General features: G+C 51.8%; 2 protein-coding genes across 18 annotated transcripts in view; both read right to left on the bottom strand.

The window, feature by feature from the left end:
- LOC110559730 (coagulation factor X-like) overlaps nt 1-9443 on the bottom strand; it is a 28454-nt gene extending 19011 nt beyond the window's left edge. Inside the window, exons 1-8 of the mRNA XM_021655313.2 lie at nt 9294-9443; nt 6550-6710; nt 5042-5066; nt 4851-4964; nt 3340-3480; nt 2231-2340; nt 1833-1956; nt 781-1372 (exon numbers count right to left, since the gene is read on the bottom strand). Coding sequence (XP_021510988.1) covers nt 781-1372; nt 1833-1956; nt 2231-2340; nt 3340-3480; nt 4851-4964; nt 5042-5066; nt 6550-6710; nt 9294-9366 — 1340 coding nt within the window. The 5' untranslated portion in view covers nt 9367-9443. The remainder of the gene's footprint in view (nt 1-780; nt 1373-1832; nt 1957-2230; nt 2341-3339; nt 3481-4850; nt 4965-5041; nt 5067-6549; nt 6711-9293) is intronic.
- Nucleotides 9444-14513: 5070 nt separating this feature from the next.
- The window catches only part of Mcf2l (MCF.2 cell line derived transforming sequence like), a 142131-nt gene continuing 133932 nt past the window's right edge, over nt 14514-22712 (bottom strand). For 9 of the 17 annotated variants that reach the window (XM_060381384.1, XM_021655327.2, XM_060381389.1 and 6 more), the window contains 9 exons: nt 22229-22307; nt 22032-22098; nt 21413-21528; nt 21066-21158; nt 20218-20292; nt 17523-17644; nt 16853-16965; nt 16194-16297; nt 14514-16054 (listed from right to left, as the gene is read on the bottom strand). In XM_060381384.1, the coding sequence (XP_060237367.1) occupies nt 15969-16054; nt 16194-16297; nt 16853-16965; nt 17523-17644; nt 20218-20292; nt 21066-21158; nt 21413-21528; nt 22032-22098; nt 22229-22307 (855 nt within the window). In that variant the 3' untranslated portion in view covers nt 14514-15968. Of the gene's footprint in view, nt 16298-16852; nt 16966-17522; nt 17645-20217; nt 20293-21065; nt 21159-21412; nt 21529-22031; nt 22099-22228; nt 22308-22712 lie in introns of all 17 variants that reach the window. The other 8 variants (XM_021655328.2, XM_060381390.1, XM_021655331.2 and 5 more) reach the window with 5 other exon arrangements.

The raw sequence follows: 22712 nt of genomic DNA, 5'->3' as shown, positions 1-22712 counted from the left end.
ATATCTACTGACCATTGGGGAAACTGAGGCCATGCAAGCCCTTGCTCAAACCCTCTCGGCTTCTTCTTGGGTTGCTCTCTGTCCACCTTCCGTTTCTTTTTCCCAGGAAGAAGAGCCCTTCTAATGCGCATCTGACTTGATATCAGAGGCTCCACACAGGGAATTAGGGTCAACCCAGGGGAACAGCAGGCGTCTCCAAGGTGTGCTGAGAGCAGCCACTCGCTGTCACGGGAAGCAGTGAATGGCAAGGGCCCACATTTTTCTTCAGAAACACTCCCCCGGGGAACCTGGAAGCATGGCCCAACACACTCAGACGGTGCTTCTCATTTAATTGACATGAAGATGGCGTGCTCATACAAAAACGAAAGTGAACAATAGTGCAGGTGATGCATGTGTCATGAGTGCACACACAGGCACGACACACACGTGTCCTACATGCATGTGTTGCGCACCTACTGTGTGGCACTGTAGATGGAACACACGCAGACAGGAGGCAGCTGCAGGGAGACAGGCCCACGCCGCCCTTTGAGCCGCCCGCCTGCGGCTCTACTGTGCAGCCCCGTTGGGTGTCTTTGTTAGTCTCTTAGACTCTTCCCCCTCTGCTTCCCGTTTCCCCTCTCTCCATCCCTCTTATTTATCTCCCCCCTCCACTTTCTTCACTCTCTCTCTCTTTCTCCTTCCCCACCCCAAGAATAGCAGGAGAGCCAATAGGATTTGATACAAAACAGCTCCACACCGAAGCAGCTTCCTCCTCAGGAAGGGCTAGGCTGTCCGAGGAGCTAGAGTAGAGGGATTCGATGAACCCCAACCTGGAGCTTGGAGTCCATAAGCCTCGTCAGCCATTCTGTGTACCGGGAGACCCTGGTGTATACGCCGATGTGGCCCACAGCCGCACAGCCCTCCCCCCAGCTGACCACCCCCGTCAGGTACCATGTGCCCTGATAGTGGGTGGCGTGTGGGCCACCACTGTCCCCCTTGCAGGCGTCCTTGGTGCCATCCATGTAGCCGGCACAGAACATGTTCTCTGTGATCTGGGGCGTGTTAGGACTGTGCTTCGAAAGCTCCAGGCAGTCCTGGGTCATCAGCCGGGGCACTTCAATGGCCATGAGTTCCAGGGCTGTGGCGCCGCGGTCCAGCAGCTGGCCCCAGCCGCTGACCCTTGAAAAGCGGATTCTGGAGAGCGTGTTCTCAGAGAAGGCCCTCTCGGGCAGACACAGGGGCACCACGTGGTCAGTGAAGGTCACAGGCCGGTGGAGGCGCAGCAGGGCAATGTCATGGTCGATCCTGCCTCGGATGTACTTGTCAGGGATGATGATCTGTACCACCCGCCGTACTTGCTCGGTCCCATCCTTCTCACTGAAGTCTTGCTCGCCTGAGGGGAAGTCAGGCCACGTATAGCACGCATCCTACCATGTGTGGCCATGCCCTCACACAGGATCATTGCTTGTCTTGACCTTCTAGCCTAGAGTATGTGGACTGTGGCCTGTGGCCAGTTCAGCCTCTGGTATCTGGAGGATTTGTATCCTCTCCAGGGTCTGTGATAAAGCCTGTGCTGGGGTCCATTGGACTTGTGGAGGGAAGGCTGTGAATGGGCTGAACCTGGGGCACTGGACTGTTGATACCCACTGAGTGGGGCAAGATGGACTGAGAATCCCCAAATCTCCTCCCTCAGGGGAGGAAAGGCCCAGAGGACAAAGTGGCTCAACTCCAGTGTGGCCCTCTCGGAAATATCAACTGGCCAGAGATGACGATGGGCCATTGAGCCTCAGCCCCTGAGCCACTGTTAGTGTGAAAATGCCTCAGGTCAGAGGTCAGGGACAGGCCACACCTACCCATCACCACCGTTATGTTCCTGGAGCTCCGGATATTATCAAAGCAGTGGGCTGCGGTCACTATCCAACTGGCGTCCAGAAGGATGGCCCCACACAGCAATAATCCACTGGTTTTCAGCACAGCCTGGATGGGGCACACAGACACGGTGAGTCACGCTATTTTCACGGTCTCTTTGCCCCTGAGAAAGCAGCTGGATTGGCAAGGTCCCTGCCCACAATACAGGGCCTCTGGAGGGTCCGCCAGCAGGTTAGGGCATCCCTGGCTCTGGTGGCTCTGGTTGACGACAGGGGTGCTGGATGATGGGGTGAATGTGCAGGTCGTCAAGTGACTCATGAAACCCTGAGGTTAGGGGAACCAGAGCTGGAGAAGCGGGGTTTGCAGAGGACACAGACCTTACCTGCCATGGACACTCCCCTTTGGGGCACACATAGCCTCCCACAATCCGGCCTTGGGGGCTGCTGGAATTTCTCTTTTCCAGAACAGGTATTCTCCCACATGGGTACTCAACTGTATGAAACACAAGTCAGGAAGAGGAAACTGCAGAGTGAAAGGTGCTGTGGGTGGAGATTCAGAAGCGGCTGGCCCCTGCCACAGCTCCTGCTGGGGATGGCAGGAGGCCTCAGGGTAGGGAAAATTGGTGCTTTCGTTTAGGATGGGCAGGGAGGGAGGGCCTACTGCATCAGCTGTGAGTGGAGACAGACGTTGGGTTTGGGGACAATCGAGGCCCTGCTTTCCTGAGCTGGGGTCTGCTAGGTCTTCGCAGGTGTGCTACAAGGCAAGTGCTGGTCTGTGACGCGTGAGCTCACTCACACCTCTTCCAGCACTGCCAAGTCCCCATGGAAGAAAGGACATTTGGCTGTGGCCCGCTGACCTCCCAGTTTCATGGACAGGCTGGGCCCGTCCTCTGCTGAGGAGGCGTCGGCCGTTGGGAACACAGCCTCAGTGGTGTCTCATTGTGGAGAGCACGCTTCCAAAGTATGAACTGCTCTTGCAGAGGGCAAGAGTCTGCTTCCCAGAACTCATATCGGGCAGCTCATAAGCACTTGTAACTTCAGCTCCAGGAGATCTGATGCCCTCTACCTCTGTAGGCACTGCACTCACATGTAATACTCCCCCATCCACAGGCACGTCATTAATAATAATAATAATAACAAATAAGTCATTTTATGTTATTAACCATTTGTGCCTACGTGACTCCTAGGTGTGTCCTAGAGACTCCAAATTGGGCATTATAGGAGATGCAGAGCCTCATTCTACTACTGGCCTGCTTCAGTGGACAGGGCACTTGAGACCATGCAGGACGCTAGCCCAGGCTTCCACACTAATAGCTGCAGGCTGGGTGTCCTTCAGGCAAATGCTTTCACCTCATAGTCAACACCTGTCAGATACTTGCTTAGCAGGAGGCCGACCTTGTTACACATGTTTGGGCTGATAACTTGCCACAGGCCAGGGAAAATGACTGGCTCTTCAGAGCATAAGACAGCACCAGCTTTTGGAGCCCGTTACCTTTGGGTTTGCAGGACACCTCATCTGGCTGCAGCTCATAGTCCTCATGACAGTGGCAGGTACGCTTGGTCCCTAGAGAGTCGCTGCAGTACTGTTCACAGCCGCCATTTTCATTTGCACAGATGAGCTGCTCATTCTTGTCTGGGGACAGGAGAAGACAACAAGAAAGGTCCCTGCAAAGGCTGGCAGGCCAGCCATGTTGACCATTGTCCTTGTTCCCATGGAAGGTGGCATGTACCTGAGGACTGTTGAGGGTGAACTTGGTGTCACCTGCCTTGTGGACTGATCTGGAGGGAAGAAACCTACCCAGATCTGGGAGAAATCCCAACAGCAGGCAGCATCGTGGCATTTGGAGGACACTAGGCTCGTGTGTGATGGCGCCCCCTTCCAAGAATCTAATGAGAAGCTGGGAAGGGGTCTGGAGGTGAGCAAACATTTCCCAAGGACAGGAAAGTTCTCAACAGAGTAGGAAACTGGCCCGTGCAAGGGTCAGAGGGGGAGGTTATTCCAGGGGCAAGCTTCATGACCAGATGAGCCATGCAGGCCCTTGGTCCCTGCCATTGGCCCAGACAGAAAAGTGGGTGAGGTGGTTCAGTTTTGCATGAGCCCAGTCTCCAGTACAGAGGCCTGTCCAGTGCTCACCAAAACGTATAGCCTCTCAGGGTCAGTGACCATTAGTGGGCTTCTTCTCTCCCCACTCTCTGTGTTCGTTGGCCTCATTCTGATGAGAACAGGAGGGAACTTGGGCAATAGGGTGCCTGTTTTCTGAAGAGAGGACACCTTTGCCCTGCCTCAAGAGGTGGCCTAGAAGGGTCCTCCAACTGGAAGGCTGCTGCTTGTCTGGGGCCTTGGGCCATTCCAGATGGCTAGCCAGAGGTATGATGGATGGTGACCCTTGGACCCAGGAAGGGCTGGGGAAGGTCTTTCCATCTACATGACCCCACACCCCGGCTTGGGGCTACAGGGCCTTCCTAGGCCAATGATGCTCCATGGTGCTTTATGTGTCATTCTACAGCAGGGATGTTTGTGCGGGTCCACAGAAGGGTGCCTGCTCCAGGCCCTCCTCGGCTTTGGTGTAACTGTAGCCGCTGCCAGTGAATTCTATGAGGCCTGCCAGCAAGCTGTGGTGGCAGAGAGGTCTGCTAGTCTCCGAGCATAGCAGCAATTCGCTATTTCAAAGCTGAAGAAATATTTCACACCTTTAAAGCAGTGGGCAGAGGAGATGGAGGTTACCCAGCCGACTTGCCTGGTGGGAACAGAAGCAGGTCTCTCCCCCAGCTCTCTAGACCACTGGAACTCCCCAGGAGAAGAGTCAAAGTGGGCCCTGAGTGTGAGCCCTGAACCTTAGACTCAGAAACCAAAGACGTTCCATTTGGAAAGAGTTCTTAATGTCTCCTAGATCGATTTCCCACAGGGCCTGAGGCTGGCCTAGGCACCCACCCTTCCTTAGTGAGATCAGACACCCAACTCTCCACCCATCTGCAAACTGCAACAGGGAGCCAGTGTCTTACTCTTCTCACAGTTCCGGCCCTCAAAGTCCAGGGGGCAGAAGCAGATGTAGGCCTGGAGATGGTCCTGGCAGGTGCCCCCATTCTGGCATGGATTCGAGTCACACTGGTTCCCATCTGTGGGTGAGCCGACATTAGCGTGCTGCTAAGTAAGGTCGGTAGGGGAGGGGCGTGGACGACTCTCAGCTACTCACCCATGTACACGGCCCAGAACTGCTTCTGAGGGGGGAGAAAAAAAAAACACATGAGGCATGCGCATAAGGAGCAGTCAGTGTCCATGAAGGTAGCTCGGGAGCTATGGGTACCACCTGGGCCCCTGTGAGGGGCTTGGGCGGACAGCTTTGCTCTGGAGATGTGGAGGGCTTAGGTGAGGCCGAGGTTCCTCTCTGCCCTTTCTAGAGACATAAAGTCACTGACAGCTGACTCTCTCAAGTGAGAGCAGCCAAGTGCTGGCCCCGAGCCTGTTTTCTCCAGCTGGGGCCTCGAGCTCTAAGGGTGAGGGCTGTCAAGCTGTGGGGTCCTGGGCCGAATGAAAAGGAGGAAGTGAGCTGACACCAGCCTTCATCGCTTTCTGCTCCTCACTGTGACCTGCTGCCCCATGTCCTGCTGTCACGCCCTCCTGCCTGCTATGAAGGGCTTCCTCCCAAGCGAAGAGCCAGAATACACCTGCCTTTCCTTCAGCAACTTCTTGTCAGGTATTTGGTCATGCCAACAAGGAAAGTGGCTTCTACAGGTTCCCCTGGTGAGTTTCTCTAAGTGTGAGGGCTTTTGTGAAACAGGTGTCCTGTGAGTGTGAGGCCTCCTGTGTGAGGACTCTTGTGAGAGAGGTGTTCTGTGAGTGTGAGAGGTGATATGAGGCAAAGCTGGTGAGAAAAAGAAAGCCTTAGGAGAATGAACACCAAGCCCCTCACAACCACCAGGACCTGTGGTTGGCTATTGTTTTTTTCAGAGATGATGACAAAATGAAACTGATGACCCTCAAAAGCCCTATCCTATCCTGACACACCCTTCCTGGGGAAAACGTCCAAAGGCAGATGTCCAACCAGAAAGGAAAATGCTCAGTGATGTATAAATGTGAAGCCGCAGGGCCAGGCATGGCAGCACACACTTGGAATTCCAGCAATTGGCAGGCAGAGGTGGAAGATGGAGAGTGGGAGGTCAGCCTGGACTACACAGCAAGACCTTATCTCAACAAACCAAACCAACCAACCAAACAAACAGGTGAGACACACAGAGAGAAAGAGAGAGAGAGACTCAGAAGTGAAGACAAATCTGTGCATTGCACATGGCCAAGTGTGGCCAAGGAAGCCACAGCATTCCTCCCGCATTTCCACTGAGGATTGCACATGTGTGTGGCCAGCCCTCCCAGGTAGGGTGATCATTCCCTTTCAGGTCAGCTTCACGGGCAGCCCTGGACCCTTAGGGAATAAGGGCATTGCTTTTGGGAAAATAGAAAACAGAGAAAGCTTACTTTAGGAGTTGATTTCCTGTTGTAAGAATTTACACATGGCATGGTTGAGGGCAGAAGCCTGCTTGTGTCAGGGTTCCCGCACCTAGGGTTCTGTGAGCACTGAGTGGCAACCTTCGCAGCAACGGGGAGAAAGATCCGGAGACACCGATGTGACCTCACAACCCCCAGCTCACTCCCTTGCGGTCTCGGTGTGCTACACAACAGCTGCTACCCAGGGTGAGGGGCACTCACGGTCCTCTCAGTGCTCTTGAAGATCTCTAGGGCCTCCTCAAAGGAGCACTGCTCCTCCTTGCACTCTCTCTCCAGGGAGCCAGGCCACAGCTCCTCCATGAACGCGTAGGCACGCCGTTGCCTGTGTAGGACACTGTGGGCTTCCTCCTGGGCTATGAACACTGAGAAACAGAAGGTCCCGGGCAATACCGACAGCTTCCCTCAAGCTGCGCGGAAGCCGCCCACTTGATGGTCCCCAAGTTGTGGGAACACCCACGCCCAGCAGCAAAGGAAACCACACTGGGTCAGCTCATGAAAACCACCCACACTAGATCCCTCAGTGATGGAGATATCCGTATCCAGCTCCCTCAGTGATGAGAACAACCTACCCACATTACTCTTTCTCCATCCCAGGGTGGGAGCCAGGGAGTCCCTGTCCGCCTCCAGGAACGGAAGGTGCATAGGTTGGTGCCTTCAATGGCTTACCCTCTTCTGTGGGCTGAAGGTCACAGAGAATGACACAGCCCCAAGCTGAGCTGAATTTGAAATTGGGTGTTTCTCATTGACAGTTGGAGATATTGCATAGCACAGCCTGGTTCATTATGTAGATGAATGTGATAATATATTTATTCCCATATCCATGTGGTTTGGCCTTCTTCCCATCCCTCTTAGCGAGAAAATACTTGGAGGGCTTACAAAAGCTTCATGAAGTGTTGTTTTGGTAGCGATGGTCTGAGGCTGCCAAATGGTGGTCTCCTATGATGCCAATGATGTCAAGCAAAAAGGAGACAGGAAACCCTACACTGTGCAGTCCCTTTCTTGGGCACACTGAAAGGTATGCACAAACATATACTTAAATCTTCATCTAGTCGCCCACCTCTGTCCCCTGTCCTGTGTCCCCGTAGTCAGCTCTGGAATCTCCAGCTGCACAGCCTGGGCTCCACAGCCAGAGCTTCCTCACCTGGGGATCCTAGTCCTGTGACTTCCTACATTGGGGATGAGGATGTTGAAATCACCTGAAGTTAGCCAGGGGTAGAAACCAAGAATGAAGACAAGGCCCTGACATTGCCCATAAGACAACAATGCTACATAAACTATGTCCCAGGATGCCCCTGAAAGGAGTGGCCGTGGATGGGATGGTGTGGAACTGGGATGGGAAGAGAGAACGGGAAGAAAGGCTGTTAGGGAAGACTCAAAAGCAGCCATCGTATCCAGAAGAGGCTTAAAGGAGACAGGTTTTTCCCTATGCAGAGGAACATGCAAGGGAGGAGAACCCATCTGTGGGGTTCTCCTCCTGCCTGTGGGGTGCTTCCCACCAGCCCATGAAGTCAGGAGGGGCACAAGACAAGGAGTGTGCCTGAATGGCTGGTGAGCCCTGTACAGGGATCACACATCCTGGGAACCACAGCAGGGAGCTAGTTCAACTTTAATTCCAGAGAACAAAGCCTATGTGCCCCTCAGGGAGTAGAAGAGGGGCTCCGAGGCTAGGTGTACATAATTGGTTGGAACCAGGCACTTGAAGGATGTTTGATTTGGGTTAAATAGGATGCTCCTATCATAGGAACGGGAATGCAGTACCTAATTATCATGTAGGCGCTTGGAGGGGAGAGCTAGCAGGGAACTGTGTCAAAGGCCATATATCAAATGTGGTAAGCGGCATTTGTGTGTAAAGACTCTCTTTATATGAAGTCAGGCAGCTCAGAATGGCTGTCTGGACTGGGAGGACCGCTACCTCAAACAGCAGCATTCCTCCAACATACATGCCTTGCTGGGAGAAGCTTTGTCTAGAGGTTGCTGAAAAGGTGGCTCAGGTCGACAGGAGAATGTTGGCATGCCCCAAAGGAGGGTCCTCTGGAAGGACAAGATCATTTTGAGAAGGGACAGAGAGGGAAGAGGAAGGGACACTTTCATTTTCTTTTAAGTTGGAGAGTCCTTCATAACTAGAGTTCCAGAGGACAGAGACACTGTCGAACTGGACCAATCAAGGACCTTCGCCAGCAGAGAGAGACACACATATGTCACCAGCCATCGGGACACACACACCTCTCAGCCGGTGGTCAGGGTGAGGGGTGGGTCAGTCAGGGTCCTAGAGAGCCAAAGCAAACCTGACTCCACAGTGCTTCAGAGAGCTTGGAAAGCTGGGAGAGGGCAACTGGAAAGCCACTGCTGTCCCCTTACCACTCTGTCCCACGGGACAACGACCCACTACAATTCCTGCTTGATGTGGGCTTTGAAGGGGACAGTCCCGGCTAGAACACTGATGTCACTATGCATGGGAACATTCACGGCAGCCTCTCGTTCTGTGAGACTCTGCAACTTTTGATGCGTGTCTCCATGCGTTCTTCCCTGAGGCTTCAGCACTGTGTGTGTGTGTGTGTGTGTGTGTGTGTGTGTGTGGCTGTGAGCATAGAGCCAAGGCAATGAGCAAGCTGTGTAGCTCAGTGCCATATGGCTGTTCTGACATGCCTGATGCCTTGCCCCAGAGCTCGGCACTGACTGGCCCCCAGGGTCCAACTCTACAGACAAGTTTCCACAGGGGTCAGGAAAGCCCGTATTTCTAAGAAGTCTTTAGGAAACACCAGCCAAAGCTCCCACCCCCGTGAAGAGCTCTGGTGGCAGGCATCCAGACACTATTTGCTTTTGTCAGGGACATAAATCAGATAGAGCCACCTGGGGGGGGTTAGAGTGTCCCTGTTGCTGTCCCAGCCGCTGCCGCAAACAGCGTGGCTTCTCAACTCACCCACTCCACAGATGGACTTACATACCTACAGCCTCTAGAGGTCCCTGAAACTGGAGCAGAAGGCAGAGAAGCACCAGCCGGTGAGCCCGAGGAAGCATGATGAGAGTGTTGCTGCTGGCCGGAGACTGTCCAGATGCTGCCTGGAGGGCAAAGGGCAGGGAGGAGGGGCCAGGGGTGGAGAAAGCTAGACCAGTGGCTTGAAGCAGCTGAGTCTGGTTGGAGGCATCCACTCATGCCTCCAGCAGCTGTACATCCAGGGAAAGAGGGAAGGCACGGCAGGCAAAGCGGGCTCAGACCGGAGGAGGGAATAGAGCTCACGCACAGGTAGACATCCACATATCCACACTGGTGACACCACAGAGGGCAGGCTCCTCTGGGGCCTAAGACCTGGAAGAGAGCTGGGCTGCGCAGCCCTCACTGGCTCTCAGGGGCTGTTCTGCCCCCTCCTCCCCACACTGTGGAAGCAACCATAGCCCATGACTTGTTCCTCCATGTCCGCTGGCCCAGGCCCCAGGTGCAGCTTTTGGACATGTTGGGTTGCCTGAGATCGACAAGATTTCTCAGGAGGTGAGACTTTGTGTGTAAAGACTGTATCCAGCCCAAGGCTGCTGGATTTCTGGTCCTGAAGCCTCCTGAACCACACTGTGGATTTCAGTTGGACTCTCTGGGAGCAAAGATCCTTTTCTGGGACAGGTACGAGGCTAGCCTCATCTAGGGGCACTGGTGGTACCCGCCCTTCCCTAGTCACTGGCTGGTACCTTATGCCCCCTCAGTCTACCTCAGGGCACCTGTGACTCCTGGCTCCCTTCAGACTCAGGCAGTGTTGCTCCTTCTGGGCTAGAGGTCAAAACTCACCCAGCAAAACCCAAGCCTCTGAGACACGAGGGGAGGCAGCAGCCGTTCACCCCAGCTCTTATGTGAGAGCGAAGGCTGGCTTGGTCTCAGGGTTCCCTTCCCCTTTGAGCTCCAGGCTAGGAGTATGCAGCTTTCTGCTTTCTGGGGCAGTCAGACACTCGGAGGACAGATGCTAAGCCTGCCCCGTATCCGGGCTCTGACTGAAGTTCTTCAGCAGATAGTGACCCCCCACACACACACACCATGGCATGCGCCTTGGTTGTCTCCTGGGTTTTAGGCATCGGGGCTTCCACCTGGACCTGCAGGGGCCTTGTTTCCTTGGCCTTCCTTTCACAACAGTCCCACCATTGCCATTAGCACTGTGCCTAGTGCAGACACTGGTTTGGATGGGTAGGCATGGAGACACACTTGCATATGTGCGCGCCATCTTTGCACACTTGCAAACCATTCTTACATACATGTGTCACTACCTACACAGCCCATGCGCGCTCTTGTGTACATGCATGCAACACTCATGCACTCACAGCATTTGTGACACCTATACAGGCTCCCGCACTCCATGAGGAACCAGATTCTTAAGAACAGTCCTCAGAACACAGCTTGAAGATGCCTGTGGGTTCTGATATGCTGTGAGGTTGTAGACCATAGGTGATGCTGTCAATACCTTGAAGTTTAAGAACCAGAGAGCAAGTCCTCTTCCCCTGAGGCCTCACAAGGCAGCCCTGCCAGGGCGGAGTGGTCAAACAGCAGGCAACAGAGTCCAGCTGCCCATCTGCTGCATCTATGTAGGGGGCTTAGGTCCCCTGTGCATGGCCCTTGGCTGGTGCTTCAGTCTCAGCAGGCCCCTCTGGGCCCTGGTTAGTTGGCTCTGTTGTCTTCTTGCGGAGCTCCTGTCACCTCCAGGTCCTTCTATTCTCCCCCCACCCCATTTAAAAGTACTATTTTTTTCACCTGAGGTAACTGTTATCTTGGAGGCTTATTGCCTCCTTCTGCTAACCTAGGACTAATCTTGGAAGCCTCTACATTCCCTGTGATCTAATCTAGGTGTCTAATGTTTTCAGCTTCTGAGACTAACTGCTTAACAAACTTACCTTACTTGTTCTTTCTGAGCTCTGAGCTGGCGGTTCAACTCAGCTGTTCAGTCCAAGCTCCTCTCCCAGCTGACTTATTCAATCTGGCTTCTCTCTCAGCCTCTGAATTGATTTGCTTGTCCTCAAACTAACTCCAACAATCTTTTCTAATATTCTGGCTCCTCATTTTCTGCTCGTTCTGTCTTCACCTGAGTTCTTTCTCTGCAACCCATCTATTACTGTCCTGGTAAAGCTGCCTCCTCCCTCTCACTCTCATTGCCCCTCAAGTAGCTTCCCTTTTCTCTCTTCTACTGAGAGTTGGACATACCCTATTCTGTCAAGTCTTTCCCTGATTCATCACTGTTTCTGCTGCTCAATGAGACATCACTTTCAAACATGGGGGCTTCCTTCTATGAACTAACTTTACCTTCACTGTTTGGGATAAAAGGTGGGGACCATCCCCCCTCAACCTAAGATTTTCCTTACCTGAAACTTGCTCTATACCAGGCTGGCCTTGAACTCAGATCAGTGTGCCTCTGTCTCCTGGATTAAAGGTGTGTTTGTATTCCAGCCAGATCACACAGACCTAGAAGGTCTTTGGGTATGATCTCTTGTCAAAGCAGCCATGTTTTGAACCATAATTTCTCTATATCCCACTTCCCCACAAGACTCTCTACACTTCGCTCAATGTTTGGTCTCCACATCTGTTTCGCTCCCCTGCTGGGTGGAGCCTCTAAGTGGATGAGCTCAGTCCTGATGTGACTGAGGTGCATGGGTGGGTGGGGCTCCCCTTTTCTGAGGAATAGAGGAGGGATGGGGGAAGACAGAGGGAGAGTGGGACAAGGAGGAGGGGGGAGAGGACTATGAGCAGGATGTAAAGTGAATCAATTAATTAAATTAAATTAATTAGTTAATTTAAAAAAAGAGCTAGAGAGCTGACCTGAGTCTGTATCACTAATTTTCTCTGGATCTGTGTCTTACTTTATAGGTTAGTCTTGAGGCCTCTATTGCTAACAATGGGTGAATGCATCTGAATTTTCTAGTTACAACCAGTTACTTTCAATCCTCAGAACTCATTTTATTTTTCTTTATGTTATTCCCTAGTATTTCTAGTAACAATCTTCATAGTGGAATAGCCCATGTTCATCCTCTATGCTGGGAAGGTTTTGCTCATTCCTCTCTTCGACTCCTACTTGGATGAGGATATTTGAAGTGAATAGATACTTAAAGTGTTTGCTTTAAAGATTGTTACCATGCCTTATCAGGATGAAAACTGTTTTTTAAGGTGTGGTGTGATAACCATGATAAATAAAAGATCAATAAAAATTCTGTGTATGAAGTTGCTACTTACGTGATTCAGTTTAACATGGTAAATTATAGCAGTATTTTCTGACATTACATCATACTTGCTTTACATGATCAAATTTACATGTTGGATTGTGTGGGGTCATAGGCCATTGTTCTCAGCTACCTACCATAACTAGCTGACTGCTGAAGATTAGCAATACTTTATCTGCAGCATAGAGAGATCAAACTGGAACTGAACTGGAAACTTCCTCCCTGATGGCTAGTTTTCATAGTTCTGAGAGTACCCACTGGGGGAAATAATCGTCAGATGTTCGACTCATCAGTGAACCCCGCATGCTTGAACAGTGACCTGCCAGGTAAATGAACGTATGAATGAAATAGTGGCATGACTGTTATGGAGGTAACCAGCTCTTCTTTGATTTGGATTTGAGCCCAGATCCATGAAAGTAATTCATGCCAGGTACTGTAAACCCGGCCAAGAACCAAAAGAAACAAAACAAAATAAAACCCCATGGCTCGGGAGGTTATTGGCCATAAAGGATGTGCATGTGCACTGGCCTTTTGTTAAACAGATGTGTTGTCATGCTGCCTCCTAAATGGTTTCTTGATTTTTCTATAAATTATGGCCAGCCTTTCTGGTTTTCAGTAATTAAGGTTTTGATTTCCAAGGTAGTAATTTCTCCTTTATATTTGAGTTTTATTGACTGTATTCATTATATTCCTCAAGTGAATAAACTAATAATTTTGTCACGCTAGATTAAGTGCAGTGCAACCTCAGACATATTTCAGCTGCAGCCCCCCAGATGCCGACACTTCACTATCTGTTCATCTCTGAAGCCGTCTCAATGACATTAGAATAATGTCATTCCAAGTACCATTTACAAACCATCTATTTCATTGCTTTGTATATGTTCTATGTGTGCGGAAAATGGTACCATATCCCATTTGATAGAGAGGCATCAATGTCTCTGACAGTAATACTGATGCTCTCTGCGTTTCTAGCATTACTACTGGCTTAAAGGTTTGGATAGCCACATAGTTCTTCATGCTCTAAGTATAACTGCCCTAAATTCTATTTTTGTTATTACCATGACTGTGAGATTTCTTTTGCTTTAACTTGGGCTGATCTTTTTGCTTTCTTTTACCTTCAGTCCATGGCTTCATCAGGGTCTCCTTTAGCAGTTATTTACCTAGCCTGTTTGGTGCTGCCTGACACATCAATTAGGACATTAGCTGCTCTGTGAGTCAGACATGTCTGGAACCATCTCTTCGCTGTATTTCTGTGTTTCGCTCACTGATCCTTCCCCATTTCTCCACCACTCCTTTCTCACAGACCAATAAACTTGCTTCATTGTCTGCCTTTCCAGGAGGAGTGTCAAGTGTTGTTATTATTCTGTAATCTACTGCATGTCTCTGGGCCCCTTCACATTTTCCACAAATAGATGCTGAGACTATCTTCACATCATCGCTGTCTGGAAAAGTGAAACATATAAGATGCATAGTACTGCACTTCCTCTGCATCCTGTCACTTCCTGCCTCATTTCTTACACTACCCACACTGGGCAATCCTACGTGCTGCTGTGTTGGGAGCCTGGTACCCCCTGGTGCCCTTACCAAAAGGGTAAATAGCAGGAGTCACTGGTCTTTATCCAAACTTCATCCACAGAATAAAGACTTCTGAATTTAAATTTTCACTTATATCAGCAGGAGAAAGTTAAAGCAACAGTGAAGAGGGACAGACATTTGTTTGTTTTTTGAGATGGGGTCTTACTGTGTAGTTCTGACTGTCCAGAAACCTCCTATGTAGATCAGGCTTGCCTCAAACTCACAGAGATCCATCTGCCTCTGCCTCCCTGAGCTCAGGATCAAAGGTGTGTGCCACCATGCCTGGCAAAATATGACATTTTAAAGTGTCTTTATGAGGCTAATAAAGAGGGTGGCCTTTTTAAAGCAGGCTGGGCAGATGTGTTCCATGCCTCTTCACACATGACGTAGACACCAGAAGCGCTGCAGTCTTTGCACATTTTTTATTTTATTACCATTCTCTGAAGGTGTGGCCAGTGATGGCTCTGCAAGCCACAGGGCGGGGGAGAAGGGCATTTTACCTGGACATAGAGTGGTGAACGAGCCTCGGTGGCCTCCCATGGCAGCAGGGTGAGGAGACAGGGAGGGACCGTAAAGTGACACATGTTCAGCAGCGTGAGACCATAAATACATCCTTTACACCAACATCATATGTACACACGTGAACATATATACACACATATAAAAATATCTGCCCTACTAGGCACAGAAAGTTTCCAAAGAACAGAATTTGTTTCTGAAACACACATAAAAAGGGGGGAAACCAACAGTTTTCATGGCAGTTCTGCCGTGACTTGAATGAAGGCTGCAGGACCCCCATGAGCTCAGCTGCAGCCCCTCCTGTGGCAGGGCAGAAGGCCAGTGGGGGAGGCGAGGGGAAGTGGGGCCTGCCCTGATGTGGAGAGGCAGCCAGTGCCTGTGTTGCTGAGGATGGCGACAGCATGGAGTTTTGCATTTTCTTTAAAAATAATAAAAAATATCCTAATTTAATGATGTTCTTTTAAAAAAACAGAGAGTCTCCTTGTTATTGTAGAAAAGAATGCTAATATTTTAAGTTATACTTTACATTTCTTGTGAAAATGAAACGTAGGCAGATGCAAGACTCTCAGTGATTCCAACTGCTTTTGGTGGAGGAGATGCTCCCTGACTCAGCAGGCTCTCCTTCCCTATGACTGACGTGTTCCAGGGAGTGCCAGGTCTCAGTGAGAGTGCCCCAGAAATCAGTTAGTCCTATAAACAGCGTGCTTTGATGTAAACCCCAGTAACAAAAAATAGTTTTATATCAAATACAGTATCAAATTGTTATTTCATGTAAACACAGTGATTCCTGGTAAAGATTTGAGGCCAGAGTACCACAAAAAAATGGCCATGGGATTAATCCCTGTTTAAAAAAAAAATCAAAAACTTATAAAAGACAAGAGTCCCTTGATCCCCTCCTTAGGCTGTTGGTAGCAAACTGTTCACTCCTGTTAGAAGCGGCTTCCTCAGGATGATGTTCCCGTGGAAAGCACCAGAGAGGTCAGGACACCTTGGAGAGGCTGCATAGCAGATGCTGTTGGCTGCCTTAGTATGGGAAAGGGCTGTCTCCCACCTTTCTGCACAGGGGTCTCCTGACCCGTAGCCCCTCCTCTGTCCACTCTGGAGTTTCTGAAGAAGCTTTGGTGGTGAACTGTTGACTCCTGGCTTCTGCACATGCACTGAGTCCTGGCCCCAAGGCCCCAGTGTCCTCTGAAGCCCATGGCTGACAGGGTCCTCCTGTTTCCAGATGTCTTGGAGCACCATCCCCTCCCAAACTAAGCAAGCCCAAGCAAAAGAAAACTTAGAGATTTGCATGCTGGTCTACTGCACGGTGGCCTCGAGTGCCTGCCACAGAGGCCTCGCCACTATCCCTGGAGCTCGGAGAAGGGAGAGGGGTAGCCCTCGCTGCAGCTGGAGGAGTTGCTCAACACGGCTGACCCTGGACTGGAGTCTGCGGGAAACCAGTGGAGACAGGCTTCGGCTCTGGCCCTTTTCTCTGCTCACCTAGAAACCCCTTTGCTTTTAAACAGGCTCTGGGCTGAGGATCTTGGCAGGCTCAGGGCACAGCTGGCGTGCACAGTGGGTCTTACCTGAGCTGCTCAGACACTGGGCTGAGCTGGATTTGCCCAGGAGGGTGGACAGGCTGCTGGCTGACACCCATCCCTCCTTGCTGCTTGTCAGGTCCCGAACATACCTGAAAAATGAAGTCAGTGGCTATAACATACCACATGTCTACAGTCTGTGGTTGGGTGCCTCTGAGGTGGGCACATGGAACATATGAGGTAGAAACATATAGAGACATGTCTGAGGGGGGATCACACATGGTCATGCAGGGGGGATCACACATGGTCATGTCTGAGGTGGGATCACACAGGTCATGTCTGAGGGAGGATCACACAGGTCACATCTGAGGGGGGATCACACAGGGCATGTCTGAGGGGGGATCACACATGGTCATGCAGGGGGGATCACACATGGTCATGTCTGAGGTGGGATCACACAGGTCATGTCTGAGGTGGGATCACACAGGTCATGTCTGAGGTGGGATCACACAGGTCATGTCTGAGGTGGGATCACACAGGTCATGTCTGAGGTGGGATCACACAGGTCATGTCTGAGGTGGGATCACACAGGGCATGTCTGAGGGAAGATCACACATGGTCACGTCTGAGGTGGAAATCACACAGGGCATGTCTGAGGTGGAATCACACAGGTCATGTCTGAGGGGCAGAGCTTACTGTCATCTTACCAGAGCCCCTCGGCGCCCTCTTCCACTACCTCCACCATATCCCCACTCTTCATAGCAAGGGTGTCGGGGCCCACCTTCTCATCATCCATCACTACTGTGTATTTACCCGGAACCTGAGGGCGACACAGGGATAAAGCTGAGCTTTCAGCTCATTGGTACCTGCTGCCTTACGGCACCAGCAGGGCCAGCAACACATCTATCCTCTATCTCTTGTGTAGCTATACACCAGCAGCAGTGCCCACATTACAGCAGGTTTGGGTGAGGTTTCTGGTTTAAACTGGAACGTCTCCTAGTGTTTGGGGGATGGCACAACTCAAATTGTGACCATGTTAAAAAATAAAAATGATGTACCAATGTGCCCACATCACTAAATGTCTTTATGGGCTAGCCATCCCGAGTTCCCTGCTAATTTCCAAGCCAGCAGGACTATAGTTTTAGGAAAGCTTGGTTAGAACATTCTGCTGATGTGAGGGAGGCATAGGTATGGACTGCACCCTTAAGAAAGGGTGACCCATGCCTGAGCTCTAGCAGGTGCAGGTGGCACACGCTCTGTGAACTGTGGGTAGTGGATAGTGGCCCAAGCGAGCGCTGTGTATCTCTGGATGACAGACAGTGGCTGCAGAGGACCCAGGGACCCACCCTGAGACACCCACAGGGAGGTCAAGGTTACCAGCTTCTTGGGGCCCACTCCACCATCGTCCTCTGCATCAGATGAATTGATAAGCTCCTCAGCACTGGACCAGCCTCCGTCTTCCTCAGGGGCCTCCAGTGAGTGGGATGTTTTGCTCCAGCCTGGGGGAAACAGTGTCCTGTGAGGTCCACACCCATGACACAATCGCCATTACCCAAGTGAATTCCACAGGACTCTGAACATGAGCCTACTATCTTCCTAGGCTCATTGAACTATGTGGCATGTGACAGTTCTCTGTCTTTGTTGGAATCACCCGATTAGACTCCCTCCTGGTTCCTTCTATACTGTTATAAAGTATGGGTACATTCTGCTATGACTGTAAAGTGTAGGGAGATGGGGTGTGAGAGTGTCTGTCTCCATTTTCTGGGCTACTCTAATGCTCCAGAACTGTCCTGGACATCTATACCTTCTTCAGACCCACGGGCTTACCAAACCCACCTACTTGTACCCCATACCAAACCCCATGAACGAATGCTGTCTTCAGTTAAGACTGTGGTGCTCAATACCAATCCATTAGGTTGGCCAGTGGGTCCCCAAATTTTCTACTGCTTTGTCCCTATTTATCTTGCTGTGTGCAGTAGTATTTCCCATTTTGGATAGACAGATGACTAATTCCTACTAAGTTCCTCTGACATTAATAGGGTGGGGTGACTACCCTTTCCCACCTAGTACTAACTACTCACCGCATGAAACTGGAGGACACGGACACACACATACACACGCACAGCAAGAAAAGTTATCCTGAGTCTAGGCACACCTGGTGTCATACTGTACCAGGTTCTGGTGCAGTGTGGTTCTTCCTTGTAAGGAGGGCTGGGGCCTGTAGTAGTTATAAGTGTGTAGGGCAGTTCTGGGCCTCGTGTTACCCCTGAGAGTAGGGTGTGATGGAATTACAGAATAGCCCCATGAAATCAGGGCGACACAGAGGCCTATTAGCTCTGCAACTTCTCCCATGGCTGAGCAGGCCTGGAGCCCGATGATCAAAACCCTGTTATGGAACCCTGGGAAGTGTCCTCTGTTTTACTAGGAAGCAGAGGGGCCTAGACTATCCCCAACTACCAGATATGCAGGCTCAGGGCCCACCCTCACTGTGGCAGAAAGAGATGGAGCCCCTCTGTCTACCTCCCCAAGGCCACACTTCAGTGCCTGGGCACAGCTGTGCACTTGGTCCTGGAAATCGTCACACCAGGCTTGCATATAGGCAAGAACCGAATTCTGGGGGTTTCCAGCTTCAATCATCTACCCTTCTTGCACACGTGCAGGCTGCCTGACTCGGTAATCTTCTTTCCCTCTCACCACTGTGTTACCACAAAGCTCATATGAGGCGTCTATGAGGGCAGAACCTGAGTCTAAGGGCAGGTGGAGCAGATGAACACTCCCAAGTACATCAGACACCACAGCAGGCCAAAAACTACATAGAAATCTTTGCCTTCCTTAGTGTATCTACGGGAGACTTCAGTCAGCTCAACCTTGAGCCACTGCTATAACTCAGAGTAGCACCAGTTCCCCTTGCTGTCTGCAGCTTTTGGACACTCTGTTAAACAGGAAGCCCACCGTGCTGGTCCAGCAGTGTCCATGAGCCAGATGTGAGCCGAGCACATGGATGGATTTAGAACTATGATGACCTAACATTAGGTGGCACTCTCCTTGGGGGTGCTAGGAGACTGTGTGAGAACGTTAGGGCAGGTGCCTCATGCAACGATCGATCGTCTCTATTCTTTTTTTGAGGGGAGGGGGCAGATGTGAGCTGCATCTGCACTACCGAAGGTAAGAAGGAAGGGCATGACTGGTCCTCACACGCCACCTGGCTATCTTCTTTCCAACCCACAAGGCTTCACTGTTACTTCTCATCCCAAAGGCCGGGACCCTAGCAGGCATGGAGCCAGTAGGCTGGAACAAGGTGGGGGCAGCCTTTGGCTGTGTCTACCGCCTCTAACACCATGCCCCATGGGGGATGTCGCAGGGTCTGAGTAACAAGCGGCGAGTGCTGGCCAGATGAAAGCAGGCCCTCACAGGTCCGGCTGGAAAGTGACCTCCATGGGGAGCGCAGGGCCAGAGGGCTGAGCATTTGCCCACTGGAGCACTCCAGGCAGCAGCTGACCTCTGAGGGCTGTGACTGGGTAACTAGGGCTTGGAGCACTGTTTGGGGATACAGTAAGCCTGGCAGGATGATGAGCATGTTCCTGGGAACCCTCTCTGGGAATCTGAGATCCTAGGGGGACAAGGGAGGACTTGAGTTTTCCAGGGAGAAGGAAATAGAGACCCAACGCCCGGACAGGAGCTGAACTTCAGTGGCCCATATGAGTGACCATCTGCCTGGCACTAAGACCTGATCCTACAGCTTATTCCCACCAGAATGGTTGGGCCAGCTGGCCACTCAGGGCAGGGTGCGAGTTCCATGGCCCTTTGAGCAGGGAGGGCACTGGCAGCCTACACCAGCACTGAGTGATAAATCCCAGCATAAAGCTGGTCAGCCAAGCTGGGCCTGTGCTTGCCAACAACGGGCTAAGGAGCCAGCAGGAATGTGGCATCTTCCAGCATCTATCACTGGCCATCAAGCTGCGAACCATCAGTTACTGCTCCTGGCTCATCTGATCTACTCGTTTTCATCCTAGGTGCCCTGCGCAGCCACAGAGAGCATGCCGGGCTGGGGTTCAGGGGGCTGCCGCGCTACCTCTCAGACCAAAGGGAGTCGGGTCGCTCTTTACTTCATGCCGCTTAGCTTTTTTGTCAGGACTGGTCGGAGAGGCTGCAGGAAGAGGAAGAGGCAAAAATACAACAGTAGAGAGAAAGCTGAGGAAGCGTCAAGTGAGTGGAGGAGGCAGGTGAAATGAGGCGAGATGACTGAGGGGTCTCCCGGGAAGGGGAGAGGCCTGGAGAGCAGAGGAAATGGACGGTGGCCTCAGCCATCAGTCATCCTCTTAGGGGCCACCCTCAGCTCTGCTTGGGAAAATGCGGGGACACAAAAAGCGTCCTCTCATTCAAATTTGAAGCCAAGTAAGAATCACAAATTGGGAAACTCTCTAATTCTCTGGATCCATGCCTGTCACAGCCATAGTACTGGAAGGGAGCCCTGGGCTGAGCTGAAGCATGCCAGGACTGTCCCAAGCTTCGGTCACAGAGGAGCATCCTCAGGTGACAAAACTACTTCAGTTCTCAAGGCTTCTTTGCCACTGTTCACCAGAAGACACCTGGCCTTGGCACTCAGCATTCAGAGTCATGGCAGCAAGAAAGGCAAAGGCCTGCAGAGCTGACAGGAAAATGGGAGGTGAGGCAGAGGGAGGAGGAGCGGCCAGCTGGCAAGGTGGTTAACAGCCCCAGCGTTTAGCAGGCTGCACTTGCGATGATGGCTCTCTCTGTTGCCAAAAGGCACCCCTAAAAGATAACGTCAGGCATTTGCACCTATGTAGCATTGGTTGCAAGAATGGTGGGGCGGGAGATGGGCTCGTGTGGCTGTGTGTGGTACCAGAGGTCGCCACACAAAGATGGCATGGAGGGCAGCCGGCGACACTGCCTCTTTACCTTTCTGACCTTTGAGGTTAGCCAAGCCCTGCAGCGTGAAGCGCTTTCTGGAAAGCGCAGAGCTTTCAGAGGTAGAACTAGGGACCGCATCGTCTAGGAGGGAGGAGAGACAGAATGCAGAGACAGCATCTGGGAGGGATGACAGGCTGCAAAGGGCACCAGCCATGGCCCCCTGCTTAGGAGTCAGTGGGCAGAGAGCAGTTGGGCATTCTAGGGAGTGCCAGGGGGAGGCACACGGTGACCATGCACGAGGGGTCTTCCACTGTGTGGTCCTGAGTTCTCCCGGGCCAGCTGGTGGGCATTCCATGAGCAGTGCCTGGAGAGCTCACACTGCAGTAGACACTCACCTTTGCCCTTCTCAGGAGGCTTTGGCAGCGATGAGCTCACATATCCTTCCAGGCTGAGTGGATCCGTCTTCCTGTCTTCAAGCTTCTTGACGTTTCTTGTGTTGCCTTTTGTGGGGCTGAGAGCATCGGCAACCAATAAAAAAACTGTGCTGGTTAGCTTCTCAGGGCTGGCTGAGGACCACAGGCACTGTGACATCTTGGCTTCTAGGCTGTCCTTCAGGCACCATCCCTCATTCAAAATTGGTGACCAACTGCCCCCTGGCCTTACCCTTGGCATGCTATCGTGAGAAGTAATCCACAACAGGAAGCTGTGAGGCAGGGGACTTGCTGAGGAGAGTAGGGCCAGAGATAACACCTTTGGGCCTGATGTTCAGGCAGGCGTGAGCCACTGACACAAAATCCCCAGATGACACTGGGGGCGGGGTGGGGTGGGGGCTCATGCAAACTCCTATCAGTGACACGGTAAACTCTGTGACATATGCAGAAATGTTTCAGAGACAGGTTTACTATGCTGCTTTGGGAGAGCCTTTTGCCTCAGTGTTCTGCGTGCTGGGATTATCAGGTGAACACTGAGGAACTTTGCTTCCTGAGCTGCTGACAGACACATAGACGTTCTCACCTGGTGCTGGGTGGTGTGGGCAAAGGAAGGCTGTGCGACTGCTCCAGGGCTCTGTGCTGGCTGGCTTCTGTGGGAGGGCAAGCGACACGCACCGTTCACCAGTGGGAACTGAGTGCAGTCGCACTCAAGGGCCCAAGGCTCTTGGACTGTTGACAAGGGCGCATGAGAAAACACACAAAAGCTAAAGGCAGCCTCACCCCGGCAGGCCTGTAGCTGGCTGGTCAGAACCTTCCGAATCTCATTCACCCATGCTGCTTTAATCTCAGGGGTCGGCGCCTGTCCCAAAAGGGAGATGGGAGTCAGTGATTGGAAACACATAACTGCAGTTTCTATCAGACACCTTCAAGGACAACCCTAGAAATTAACTGTGGAGGAGAGACAGAAGGGGCGGGTGGTAGCAATGTCCCTTTGTGGGTCTCTTAACTCTGTAGCACACAATTGCCTGCAAGAGGCCATGTGCTTGTGCAGGCCGCTAGGGCACGGCAAAGACAGCCAGTCACCGACAGGGAGGCTGCCTCTTGCGCTGGGCTAACGGCACATGTGGCCTGAGAACGGGTCTCCTGGAGGCACCTTGTATTTGACCTTGTTGTACCCAGGAGATAGGCACAAGAGCAAGTCTCAAACTCACACACAGACAGAGCCAGACAGGTGTGACCAGGCCGAGCATGCTGCCCGTGGCCA

The sequence above is a fragment of the Meriones unguiculatus genome, chromosome 4 (assembly GCF_030254825.1).
Source record: "Meriones unguiculatus strain TT.TT164.6M chromosome 4, Bangor_MerUng_6.1, whole genome shotgun sequence".
In the NCBI taxonomy this organism is placed as follows: domain Eukaryota; kingdom Metazoa; phylum Chordata; class Mammalia; order Rodentia; family Muridae; genus Meriones; species Meriones unguiculatus.
The sequence above is the reverse complement of the archived record's forward strand: the minus strand, read 5'-3'. Positions and strand labels throughout refer to the sequence as shown.